Source organism: Eptatretus burgeri, chromosome 11 (genome assembly GCF_056783735.1).
Source record: "Eptatretus burgeri isolate ZD-2024b chromosome 11, Ebu_testis_v1, whole genome shotgun sequence".
Taxonomy (NCBI): Eukaryota; Metazoa; Chordata; class Myxini; order Myxiniformes; family Myxinidae; genus Eptatretus; species Eptatretus burgeri.
In genome coordinates this window covers 68686855-68700479 of record NC_140971.1, presented here as the reverse complement: position 1 = coordinate 68700479, position 13625 = coordinate 68686855, and the positions used below count along the sequence as shown (strand labels likewise).

At 43.7% G+C, this 13625-nt stretch overlaps 1 protein-coding gene across 2 annotated transcripts in view; it reads left to right on the top strand.

Annotated features, from left to right (window-relative positions):
* LOC147017298 (uncharacterized) overlaps positions 1-13625 on the top strand; it is a 62153-nt gene that overhangs the window by 31216 nt on the left and 17312 nt on the right. For both annotated transcript variants that reach the window (XM_085846781.1, XM_085846780.1), the window contains exons 6-7: positions 7230-7320; positions 7436-7639. In XM_085846781.1, coding sequence (XP_085702907.1) covers positions 7230-7320; positions 7436-7639 — 295 coding nt within the window. The remainder of the gene's footprint in view (positions 1-7229; positions 7321-7435; positions 7640-13625) is intronic.

Here is a 13625-nt window from a genome sequence, read left to right as displayed (position 1 = left end):
AGTTTGTTTCCCGCTCTCTAACACCAGTGTTGCGAATTCGCGCCCGCCGGCGTGCGATCGGCCGCTCGACTCGAATGGCGGCCGCCTCGCCCACCGGAACGGACAATTCCGTCGTGACCCTCTCGGAACAACACCGGGAGCCAGTCACGGGTGGGGGTTTAACCCCACCACGACCGTGCCAATTGCCTACCCGCGCAGGATAGGGTTGCTCGCCAAATTCGATCTACCTAAGTACCTGCGCGGATGGTTGACCGGGTGATCGTACTTCGCCGCAGGCCGACTCCGGACACGAACCGCTTAAGCGGTCCGTTCTGTGCTATCGGGATAACCGAGCGGTGTTATCGTCGGCCTTGACGGTTCCGATTAATTATCGGGCGTTTTAAGCCCACTACGAACCCTTTTACGTGAGGCAGGATGGAGAGTCAATAAAGAAAAGACGAAGCGAAACGGGAAAACAGTTCACACAATGCACATATATCAATTTAAAACAAAAACGATGCAGAGCTATGACCAAATATGCGAACACACGGCAAGACTTATACAGTTTTACTTCACAGACGGCGCCGACACACATTTACTCAAAAGCAAAGGAAAGAAGCCACCCTCATAGGCAAGGGGGCAGACGGGCCTGTAGGCCAATATTTGCGCGGGACCTGCAGGAGCGGCCAGGTCCGCGAGACCGGGGGGTCCTACCCGCGTCCTCGTGACGAGACGCAAATGTGGCTGCCCAGCGGTGCCCCGACTTCGTGCTCCTTCGCGGGTTTCGTTGGCACCGCTTGGAGTGGGGTGGGAACGGGGCCCCCTTTTTGCACTATCTCAGCGCGGGGGAAAGGGGGAAATTGTTGATGCCCTGGGGGAGGAGAATGGCTGGCTGGCTGGCTGGCTGGCTTGGGTCCCGCGACGAACGATCCCACCGCGACCTCGTCGCCGACCGCCGTCTTCCCTGCCTCGGACCCGAGCTCCTTGGCCTCCTCCCACAATTCTCCTCAGCCGACTGCAGAAACCACCTCGACGCCTTCGCCTCCCGACTCCACTCCGCTCTCCAACCCGACTTGACTGCCAAAAACTCTCGCGATTCTCTGCCATGCGCTCGGCATTTTATAGGCGGCAGGAAAATTCCCGGATCAGGATCACCTCGGGGCGGAGCCATGCTCGCCGATTGAACGGAGGAAAAGGGGCGTGAATCTCCCCTGTTCCTAGAATTTGCATATCTCGATTCCACACAGACGCGCCTGGAGGCAGGGCCAAGCCGCCCCGCGCTTGCTGATTGGACGGATCAGAAGTGTGCGTGTAGCATTCTTGATCCGAATTTTTCCCTCGGAAAGGCCGCTATTTGCACTCGCGACTCGGTGCGTATCACTTGAACGAGCACAAGAGAGCCCGAGGCTCAGTGTTCACAGATGGTGCGGGAATGGCCATAGAAGGAGAGAGGTGAGGGTGGTGGAGGGTTTTTGGTGGTGGTTTGATGGTGATGGCGGTTGATTCAAAATAAAGATAGAACAGAAAAACGCCTAACTCAAAGCGTCGCAGCCCGAATGAATCACAAAAATTCCCTCTCGACAACGGATTTGGGGCTAACTACACATGTACTTAGAGTTATCTCACCTACGGGACCTGAATGGTGGTTTGCGAATTTCCACAGCCGTAACAATATTCTGGTGATGTCATCCAACTTGGCTGCACCGATCGGTTGCTCTGGAATTAAAACAAAATTCTAAATTAATGTTGAGAATTTGGGAATTTTTTTGTCAACTGATGAAGACTTTCAGTGAATTCAAAAGCCTGGTGTTGGCTTCGTGGTTGGGGTGGCGGCTTGGGATCATTGGGTCCTGAGTTCAAGCCCCGTTGGCTGCTGAATTAAAATACACCAGGAGGTTGACTCAGCCTGTCATCCTTCCGAGGTCGGCAAAATGAGCACCAGTGTACTGGTAAGGGGAACACTGTATCAGCGACATAGCCACGTCCCAACCAATGATGCAACCAGCAGCCACAGGCTGCACTCGATAGAGAGAAAGTGAATACAAGCAGGTTGGGTGGATATGTGTACTCAAAGTTTTTGGAAAATTCATTCTGAATGCAGAATTCATTGAAAGAGCAGCTGGCGGGTCACCAAACATGTTCTGAAAGTTTATCAATATGATTATATGTGCATTAAATAGTTCGATGCAAACTATTGTGGTTGCCTATCGATTGGGAAAATTAATGAAATTTAACTCCGAAGTTGTTATTTCTCGAGGCTGTTGAAAAAAACAGCTGTGTGCCCATATATGGATGGTGACGTCACGTTCTCCAAAACAAAGCGGAAGCTCACTCGCTCATTGAAGAAGTGTCCAGTTCAGCGGGCCGTTCTTTCGCTTTTTTGAGCTTGCAACTGTCTATATTATCCTTTTTTATTTTGAATTATTGTAGAACAAAGTTATTTGGATATTTGTACATCATGCCTCGTACGTGTGTCGTCATGTTTTGCGAAAATGGCTGGAAAATGGGTAATCGCTCCCACCGATTCCCGAAGGAATCAAACATTCGTCGGCAGTGGATAAGATTTGTACAAACAAAACGGGCAAATTTTCCCCCAAAGAAAACGAGTAAAGAGGACCCTTTGGATAGACTTGTCATTTGTGGTGACCATTTCACAGCCGAGGATTACGAAGGCAACCCAATGAGTGAGCTCGGTTTCAAAACAACTGCTCAAGTGAGACTGAAGCGTGACGCTGTGTCCACCGTTCAGCCTCCTCCTCAGCTGGCTCCTGCTTCATCTTATCACACTGTCACCGATGATTATTCGCAATTTAGTTTAATGGCCAATTATTCAATTAGCGCCAACATATTTTGCCTTTTCACAATGTCATCGCAAAGAAAAACACAAAGAGAAGAGAAGAGAACCCCCCCCCCCCCCCAAAAAAAAAACACCTTCAAACAACTACACAGGCCGTTCCTTCACTCTCGTAAATGACGACTGGATTGGGGCATTGTGTTTATCTATAAATGCGCATAAGAAAGCGAGAAATTATTAGAATACACTATCCGGAAGTCCATACGTTGTGACCTGTAATGGGGAACGCGGCTGAGAATCTCTTCCCCATCGGCCACGCCTACACAGCAACGTGTCCTGTCATTGGTTGGTAAATAAATGGCCATAACTTGGGAAGCACTTGTCCGATTAATATCAAACCTTGAAAAGGCACATCCACAGGGCCCCAGCAATATACCTGGCAAGTTTCAATTAGATCGGACCAGTGGTTGTCGAGAAACAGCGGTCGCACACGTACGCACACGCACACACAGATATTGCTGGAATTATAGATAGATATGCCGCAACAGTCTCTTGAAAGTTGGGGTTTGTTCTAACTGTTCACTTTCGCTGGGGTCAAGCTCAGCTGTCAGAAAGACTTCAACGCCAAGGCTACGGTGTATAATATATTTGGGTCCATTATTGATTCATTCTATTTCTGACTCTTGAGTGACTAGAGGGTTGGTGGTGGTCGTATGGCAGCTTGGCTGCTGGGGTAGCTATCATTTCTTGAAGCGCGACTGTGTCGCTGATGCAGTGCCCCTCTACCAGTACACACACTGGAACTGGTACTCATTTTGCCGACCTCAGAAGGATGACAGGCTGAGTCAACCCCCTGGTGTATTAATTCAGTGGCCGACGGGGCTTGAACTCAGGACCCTAGGATCCCAAGCCACCACCCTAACCACTGAGCCAACACCAGGCTACTAGAGGGTTAAAAAAAATTATTATATCAAGTCACAGACGAATCAAAGTTTACATTATTTTTTGCATTGAACAAAAAAATGAAAATCTACAAACCAAGCTGTCTGGTGGAGTCTGTCAGTGTGAACTGCCGGACAGTCAGTCCTGCCACTTGTACACGAAATAGGCCGTTTTCTGGCACTTACAAGTGGCTCAAATTTATATGGCTCAGGGCCAGAAACTCCATAGTATAAATTCCCATCATCCTCCGACTCGTCCTCGGCAATATCAGAATGAAAACACTCAATTTCATCGCCGCTGAAATCGCTCTCTGATTCGCATCTCACCATTGTTTACACGCTGTTTCTGAATGTTCACGAAGTTTTCGGAGAATGTGACGTCATAGCATCTTCGGTAACTTCGAGACTGTTTTTCGATCACTGACAAAAGTTTTGACTTAAAAGTTAATTTTAGCATATTTTGAGTTTCAAATGTAAGAAAATAAATACCCAACGATTATTAATGTGCTTACAACCTTCGAATCACGCAAAGTCATCAGCGACCCAAAACCTGCTCTTTAAATTTTGTGTTGGCAACCAGTGAGTGCAAACACAAAAACTAATGAGTTGTTTTAACTGAAACATTAGATTGTGGTTTAATGCTACGAATATATAGACCAGTGTTTCTCAAGGTGGGGTGTGGCAATATTTTGGTGGGGCATGAGGATTCAGAATTAATATATGATTGCTTTCGAGAGAAAGAGAGAGAGAAGGCTAAGAGAAATCGACTGGAAATCACGAAACGTGGTGATTTAAGGCTGAAACTGACAAAATTGGTTCCTTGAATCAAACAAATCTGCAGCCAGTTTCAAGGGCAGGGCTCCCATTGAAGTGAGTAGCAATTGAATAAAATTTGCAATAAAGTTTTAATAAAGCCTTTTGAATACATATGTAGTATATACTGTAGTGTCTCCAATCATGGTGGGGTGTTCGATTTTTTTTCAAAATCGGACGGGGCTGATAAATCGGCCTCGTCATGTGGGGTGAGGGGGCTGATTTTTTGCCCACAGGGCTGATTTTAAAATTGCTTCAAAATCTTGTGAATTCGTTTTTGTAAATTGTTTTAACATGTGGTCCAAATTGACCAATGTCCGTACAAACTGAACTGCCAAAGAATCTGAATAAACTGGGCCTAATCCTAACTATGTAATTTCAAAATGTACCTTAAACGGCCCTTCTTGGGGCTAAACACAAAGTTCTGAGATACAGAACTTTCTGCTCAAGCACAGTACTTTCCCACAATCCTTTTCATTAAAAAGTATTAGAACTAAGTTGTCTTTGTTGTTGTGGATTATTACCTGTAATGACAAATGTTCTGACAATTTGCATGAATGATGTGCCGGTACAATACATTACATGTATGCCATTGAACTGGGACCATTCAAGTATTACGTACACAAGTCCAACCCATTTCTCCCCCCTGGACTAGCCCACTGTGTTCAACATATACATGGGGATAAATCTTGACTTTTCACTGCCATTACCTTGTCATGTAAGTTGTACTTGAATGTCCACACCTGGATCCACCTGTAACATAGTAATGATGTCAAAAGATTTATTTTTATAACAAATTTAAAACTTTTTTCACTGCAAAGCTGAATGACCAAAAAAAAAATCTGAAGTCGTAAATTTAATGAGTTTATTGATGCATTTCTGTCTCAACAAAACTAATTTATCTGCAATTATCACTCTCTCCAGTCCAATAACATAACAGATACACGTGTTCAGTACATTCTGCCAAATACTAATTAACTTTAGTAGGTGTAGTATTGATGTAAATCTTCAGGCAGAAACCCCCAAAAGTCACTATCATCAGACTCATCAGATAATTGTGAAAGAGATTCATCCCCTGAGCTACCTGAACATAAGTCCAACACAACAGTATTCTCATCATCTGTGGAGATGACTTCAACCATGTCATTGTCCGTTTCTTGCGTCCAAAAGGAGACCAATGGTGTTGAACAAAGGTGTTTTGTTTTGCCATACAGGTAATCTTAGCTTTTTTTTTAGCTTTTTTTTTTTCACAACTTAATTTTACGGTGCCGATAGAAAGACCCCCTGAAAATCGACCACCAGGTCGATCACGGGGGCGAGGCCGATCGGCCCCGTCAAAATGCAAGCCATGCCATGCACAAAGCTTTCATCCACAGCTTGATGGAGTACTGCTCTCCTGTCTGGACTGGTGCTCCCGCCTCTCACCTTTCTCGGCTTCACTCTGGAAACCAAGGCATTTAAGAACATTGGTATCTCTGGCGATGAGGCTGAGTCTTTGGGTCTCTCACTCTCTCACCACTGGCAGGTCGGTGGTCTTTCTGTCTTCTACCGTCTCCTCTCCGGCCTCGAACCCCCTCCCCCCGCTCTGTCTGCTTTCTGTCCCGCCTATATTTCCACATGGGCTCAAGGTCCACCAGCAGCCCCCTCTGGTGCTTAAACGACCAAAATCAAGGATCACTGCTCACCTTCACTCTGTCATTCCTCTTTCTTCCCACCTTTGGAACAAACTCCCACACACTCTTCATTCCCGCTCTTCCCCCCCCCCCCCAGGTCTTCAAAATAGTTGTTCACCACCATCTCTTATCTTCCCCCATCCAACACCATGATATTTTTCTACCACCTTCATTCATATTCCCTGCTTTCCTTCCTGAAACTCCCTGTAGCATCTATCTTGTTTACCCGGTGTATTCCGCCCCATCCCTCTCTCTTCCACAGATCTCATGTGTCTATTCCCCACTTTTTTGTGCTTCCCTCTCCCATCCCTCTTGTCTCCTGCTCCCCTTGTTACACGTTCTGTGTACTAGCTCTTATAGGAGCCTTGACATTGTATATTAATATAAAAATAAATAAATCATTCAGATCGTTACGGACATGCTCGTTTTATTGTCTGTTGTCTGTTGTTTCCATATTATCACTTCTACTTTGACGTTGAAATGATCGTATTCACTGATGTGAGAAAAAAACTAGCTGAGGAAATTTACTATTTTCTGTTTAATAAAAGATTGCGCTGCAGACGTACATGAAATATGTACGTCCGTACCATATTTCCATGACGTAATTTTTGGCTTCACACCCAAAGCTGAAAACCTCAGAAATCTGCCAATTTTTTAATTGAGGAAGTTTTACTTTACAACCTAAATGTAGCATTTTCTTATTCAGTATTAGGTCTGGTGGATGAATTTGAAGAATTGTTTGGTTACGGACATACATGGAGGGGAATCACTGTTTTTGATTCGCTCTGCATTGAACTTTATAACTAACTGACCTTTGTATATTTTCATCATTTGTTGAGGTTGTTTTTTTGTGTATTCTGGCATAGGTAGTTTTGCTCTGGTGCTTTACTATCTGGAACATGTTTATTAAGTACATTTTTGTCAATTCACTTTTGTTTTGTTTTTTCTTTCCTGAGGAGTTGACTTGTTGATGTGCATTAATGGTGTCTTTCATTTTATCTGGCCTTTGTTTTGCCTGCTATTTCTCAGTGCAACCGATGTGAGTAAAACTTGGAGGAAGATTTTTATGCCAATGCTGCAATCCAAGCGCTGGGAGCTGCCTGAATACAAAATGCGAAAGGTGTCACCCTCGGATTGATAAATTTTATCATCAAATTGAGAGTTGAACATATTTAATGGTTCTGGTTATATTATTCCCTCGTTTTGACGCGCATGTGTGTATGTACCTTTACCAGGAGAACAAGTCCCAGGAGAGCTGGGGTTACGCTGATCGGCGGTTAGCCCTGTCTTCCCTCCAACACGTGGGCACGGTGGGTCGATCGCCCTATCCACTGCGCTCCTGCAACCATGCTCAACCCCTGTCCAGCTCCAGCCCCAGAACTTCAGTCAAAGGGGGGCACAAGGCTTTGCCCAGAGACCGTGCGGCGAGATTTCATCAGGTTTGTCAGAAATTTTATTTTGTTGCTTTTATCCCTGGTGATGGAATGTATCACAAAGTTTCTTCATTCCTGTTATCAAACTTACCGATATCATATTTAATACGTTTATGTAGGAAAACTACGTGCCCACACCGGGAATGTGAATTGGAAAGATTCCCGGTGTGGGTGTGTAGTTTTTCCACATAAACATATTATGTATGTTTGCCTGTTCATTTATCCAATTTTATCTTAGGTAATTGATTATTAATTGTTTGTGTTTGTTTGTTTTCGTTCTTTTCTTCTTTTTTTTTTTTTCTTCGTCCACTCAGTTCTATGGTTCACATCCAGCGCTCGTACTGTTTGGTTGCTAAAGTAAAGATCATGTCCACAGTACTCCTATTTCACAGTGTTGTTGGTTTGCATAATGTACAAATGAAAGTCTTTGCAAGTTGTGGTCTCAGAGGTGGTAGAACCTTTTGGATCCTGCCAAACGTCATTGGTAGGATATTTGAAAACTGTGGTGCAGGGGCAGTGGGATTGGTGCTATTATTACCCTCACCAATGGAGAGGGTATTGTATTTGGGTCCGTCTGTCTGTCTGTTTCTGTTTGTTTGTCTGCACAGAATTTTCGTGTTTTTCTCTGCATCCGCTTGTCGGATTGAGACTAAATTTTCACCATTGGTGCGACAACTCATGTAGAATGTTTTAATGATAATTATGACATCATAGGTCACGTGGTGTGGAAAAACTTTGGACATCTGTGTCTGAAACCAAAGCAAGGAAAAAATTGAAACTTGGCACTTAGCAAGTACTCCTTATGGGGAATGATTTTTTTTTAATGATGTCATAGGTGCCATCGCTATGACGTCATAATTGCATATGTAGAACGCTACATCCGATCAGTATGAAAATTGAGGGTCATCTAGGGATAATATGGTCCACAAAATGTTTTTGATGACATCATCGGTCACTTGATTTGGCCACCATATTGTTTAAAAAAAAAAAAAACTCACAAAAATCTTCTCTGAAATGGCTAAACCGGTCATCACTGCAAGTAGTTATAAAGTGGCAGTTCTAATTGTCTTTTTATTATGTAATACACCAGTACACAAACGTCACACAAAATACACAAAACAAAATACAACACATAAAACTACACAACACACCACACAAAAGAAGTCCTGGTGAGGGTCTGCAATCTCTGATTCCCCTTTTTCTTGTTAACCTCTGCCATCGAAGATGGATGGAGGTTACTGTTTTCACCCCTTTCTGTTTGTTTGTTTGTTTGTTTGTGAACAGTATTACGGAAAAACTCCTCGACGGATTTCGACGAAACTTGGTGGGGGTGGGGGGGGGGTTAGGTCTGGTCCAAGGATCATGCCATTAGATTTTGGACTTGGTTCAAAATCCAATATGGCGGCCATTTTGGAAAAATATTTTAATTTTTTTTTTGCATTTCTACATGTTTTAAGTGATTTCCAACCCCCCCCCCAAAAAAAAAATTGTTAGAGAAAAAACTTTTTGCAACTTTTTTTTTCAACAAAATTTCGATGATTATTATTATTATTATTTTTTTTTTTTTGCATTTCTACATGTTATAAGTGATTTCCAACAAAAAAACATGCCAAAACTAGAGGGGGAGCACTCGGTGGAGTGCAAAACCTCTGCCGCCAATACTGCTCGGTCACTCAAGTGAACCTGATATCCTATTCATTCAATTTGACGTCAACAGTGCTCAGAGTTATAGTTTGCAACTTTCCCTTTTACTTTTAACTTTTACATACTCAATTCATTCATCATAACTAGATTCCTTGAGACAGAAATTGATTTTACGTGGGTATATCCACCTGAAGTTCCAAAATCAGCCGCAATTATAATTTTGGCATGTTTTTTTTTGTTGGAAATCACTTATAACATGTAGAAATGCAAAAACAAAAATCGAAATTTTGTTGAAAAAAAAGTTGCAAAATTTTTTTTTTTCTCGAACAATTTTTTTTTTGGGGGGGGGGGTGTTGGAAATCACTTAAAACATGTAGAAATGCAAAAAAAAAAATTTCAAATATTTTTTCAAAATGGTCGCCATAGCGGCCATATTGGATTTTGGACCAAGTCCAAAATCTAATGGCATGATCCTTGGACCATACCTAATCCCCCCACCAAGTTTCGTCGAAATCCGTCGAGGAGTTTTTCCGTAATACTGTTCACAAACAAACAGAAAGGGGTGAAAACAGTAACCTCCATCCATCTTCGATGGCGCAGGTTAATTATTATAATTGCGGCTGATTTTGGAACTTCAGGTGGATATACCCACGTAAAATCAATTTCTGTCTCAAGGAATCTAGTTATGACGAATGAATTGAGTATGTAAAAGTTAAAAGTAAAAGGGAAAGTTGCAAACTATAACTCGGTGAGCACTGTTGACGTCAAATTGAATGAATAGGATATCAGGTTCACTTGAGTGACCTAGCAGTATTGGCGGCGGAGGTTTTGCACTCTACCGAGTGCTCCCCCCTCTAGTTGTAAATGCTTTGGGGCTGTCAGGATAGTTGTATGGTAGTGCATGTGCCTTTTGATCTTGGTTTGATTCCCGACCTGTCACATCGGTGTCACATTCATAATTCCTGCTCTGCACAGCTGTGCCTCAGTAATGATGCAACCGACGAGCCAAATTTTGTCGAATCCCAGCCCAGCATCCATTCGCTGAAAAATAATAATAATAAAAAAAACTCTGGTTTTCTCATTCTGTGGTTGTCGATACAGTGATATTATGGAGTTATATATCACCCTGTTCCGTGGCAAAATGTTTTGGTCTAACTTGCGATAGACGTGGTAATGGCTATGCTTGCTTCTCAAATATAAAACTTTGGCAGTGATAAGTGCATGCATGCAGCAACGCACAGCTTTCCAACTGGTCATGCTTACAGAACTTGGCTTTCATATGATCGACTCTAGAATAGACAGCTTCTACTCTTGGAAACGATCCTAGTGCTGTTGCCACAAAACTAAAAGATTCAACTTTTCCAATCAATATAATCCATCATTGCTGTGGATCTCATACACTGTCCTTCGTGGCAATTGACCTCCTGCTTTCGGTCTGAGATAAATCACTCGGAATATACGAATGACGATTCGGATAAAATGTTATCCAGCCTCATGACCATGTAAATCCTTCTTACGGATGCAATTCCATCCGGAAGTATGAATCCTATATTCCAGATGCATTAACCTGTCTGAAAGTCTTCTATCCTGCATTCTGTTGAGGCTCCCTTTGTGCGCTTTGATTGTACAAAAACACACTGCTATTGAAATTGTGTCGTGGATGTTGTACAGTTGTGGCAGAGTTGTGCATAGGAATTTGATTTGTTTGGTTTGTTTGCTCTCTGTGGACTCGCCTGCAATCTGTAAGTGGCACAGCACACCTTGTTGATGTTCCACCAACATATAATAAGCTTTATTGTTATTGATCCCAAATATTCGGATCATTTTCTCGGAAAGCTTTTAAAGATGAACCTCGAGGGAATGCAAGCTGGTCAGAGTATGTTAATATTCCGGTTACAGGAGATGCGTACATGTTTACAAATATGAGATTTCCAATATAAAGTGAACCATCATAATTGCAAGCCTTTTACAAGGAAAAGCTTGTTCATCCCTAAATATTTTTTGGAGTCTTCTGGGAGAGGTATGGTCCTTGGAGCTCCTGAAACTCACAATAAACTATGAACTTTCACCTATGTTGAGCAGAATGCATCTCCAAGGAGGAGGAGGAGGAGGAGGAGGAGGAGGAGGAGGAGGAGGAGGAGGAGGAGACTGGGACCATATTCTGTGCAGAGCGTTGGTGCTGCTTAAGCAGTCTCCTTGTCTATTGGGCACAATCCTGGACGGGTCGCCACTCCGCCACAGTATACCAGCGTGCTGGCACTCATTTTACCGACCTTGGAAGGATGACAGGCCGAGTTAACCCCACCTGGTATTAATTCAACAGATGAGCGGGATTTGAACTCGGGACCCTAGGATCCAAAGCCCGCCACCCTAACCATTAAGCCAACACCAGGCATATGCATCTCCAAGCTGTCCTGCCAAGCTGGTCATCTCTTTGGATTGCTCCACAGTGCCAAGTCCTTCCTCTCCAGTTTATATCCCTCAACAAGGCCCTTATCCATAGTGCAATCATATATGGATCTCTCAGCTGGCTGATGATGCTGCTTCCCATCTATTTTCACTTGAAGTTGGAGAGTAAGGTTCTCCATGTTAGTGGTGTCTCATTACAGAATACACAAGGAACTTTGATGCAGGAGGAGGCCACTTGGTCCATCAAGCCTGCATTATAAGTACACTCAGACTCAGAAGGTTGAGTCTCAGGGTGTATTTCCCACTTGATGCAGGTAGGTTTGAGGCCTTGCAGTCTTTTAGTAACTCTATTCTGGTCCTGCCTAACCCCTGGCTTCGCAAGTCACATGCATGCTGCCAAAAATCTATACCTTGGTTCCCTCTTCAAGTTGAACATTAACACGCACACAGCTTCATTTCCCCCAACCCATCTTCTTTCCAGGTCTTCAAGTCTACTGCTCACTGTCATATCATGACCTCTTCTGTTACTTCTGGGCTTTATCTGAGCTTTTCTGAGGCCGTCACTCTTTCACATGATATTCCTATGGTGGTCCCCACATGCATTCACAACTTGCTGTTTCTCCGATCATAGCTGATTATTTTCCCACCATAAATGGGTCTCGGCATAAGTTCTCAGCACTCTATTGGGCTGGTAGGATGGCTTAAAGGTACACACTCGCCTCTAAGCTGTCAAGCCTGGGTTTGAATCCTGACCCAGATAATGAACTGTTATCCTGGTGTTTCACGAGCAGGGTGATTCATCAATATGGGTGTCATCCTGATGGACGTTGAACTCGGCGTCCCATCTGCTGGTATTAGTTGGTGGATATGATAGATCCATGGTGTCCTTCGTGAAGAGTATACGAGCGCGAGATGCGTCGCTTGTATGCATAGCTGTGATGTGGCTCACAAAATGAGTTTAGCGCTGTTTGACATCTCCTCCATGGAGTTCTATTGTACCGTACTGTCGCATCAACGGCTCCACTAACATCGAGCTCATTGCCGGGGGAAATTAAAATCCTGCGATGTGCCGAACGGTTTTAACTCCTGTGGAGGCGTTCCGAATTATGGCGGACTTCGTGCGCACGGTTGTGAGGAGAGGCATGAGAACCTCTTGCAAAATAAATGGGCTTATTTCCAAAACCAAAGAACATAACTATGGGATGGTGATTGTGACGGAGGAGACGACATGGAGAATAAAGGGGGAATACTGAATCGATAACAAATAATTATATACCAACAACTAGAAAATCCAACACAGGTGGAGGCCATTCAGAACATCATGCCTGCGCGAGCACCACACCAACCCATCTACACAAGATCCAAGGAAGAAAATGCAAAAAATGTTTTTAATAAATGAAATAATATACCGTGGTGCCCCCCGAATCCAAACGCCCCATTGTTTGAACAAATTGGAATCTGAACAATTTTTTCGAGAAAATTTTGCCCTAAAAACCGATCACATTTTAGGAAACCGAACACAACGTGGCGTTCATGTTTGTTCACATGCGTCTCCCCCGCTTGTTCAACCCGCATCTTCGCGCTTTGTTCATTCAGTTCGGCGGTGGAAGTACTCGTGAAAGCATCTCTCGTGTGTCGATCGCTACTTTACCTCGTGTTTTCACCTTGATTTGTGCTGTTTTTTTTTTTCAATTATCACCCTTGTGCATTCACCATGGCACCCAAGAAGAGCAGTGAAGCAAATCAGAGTAAGAGGAAGTCCGTGAGAACGACAATTGAGTTGAAGAAAGAACTTATCGCTTAGCATGAGAATGGTGCGCGTGTGTCTGATCTCGCTGCCGAAATCGACCGTGTGTACAATTCTGAAAAAATAAAGAAGCGATAAAAGTGCGAAAACCCGTCGTGACGCGAACTCATTCAATGAACCCTCTGACGAATC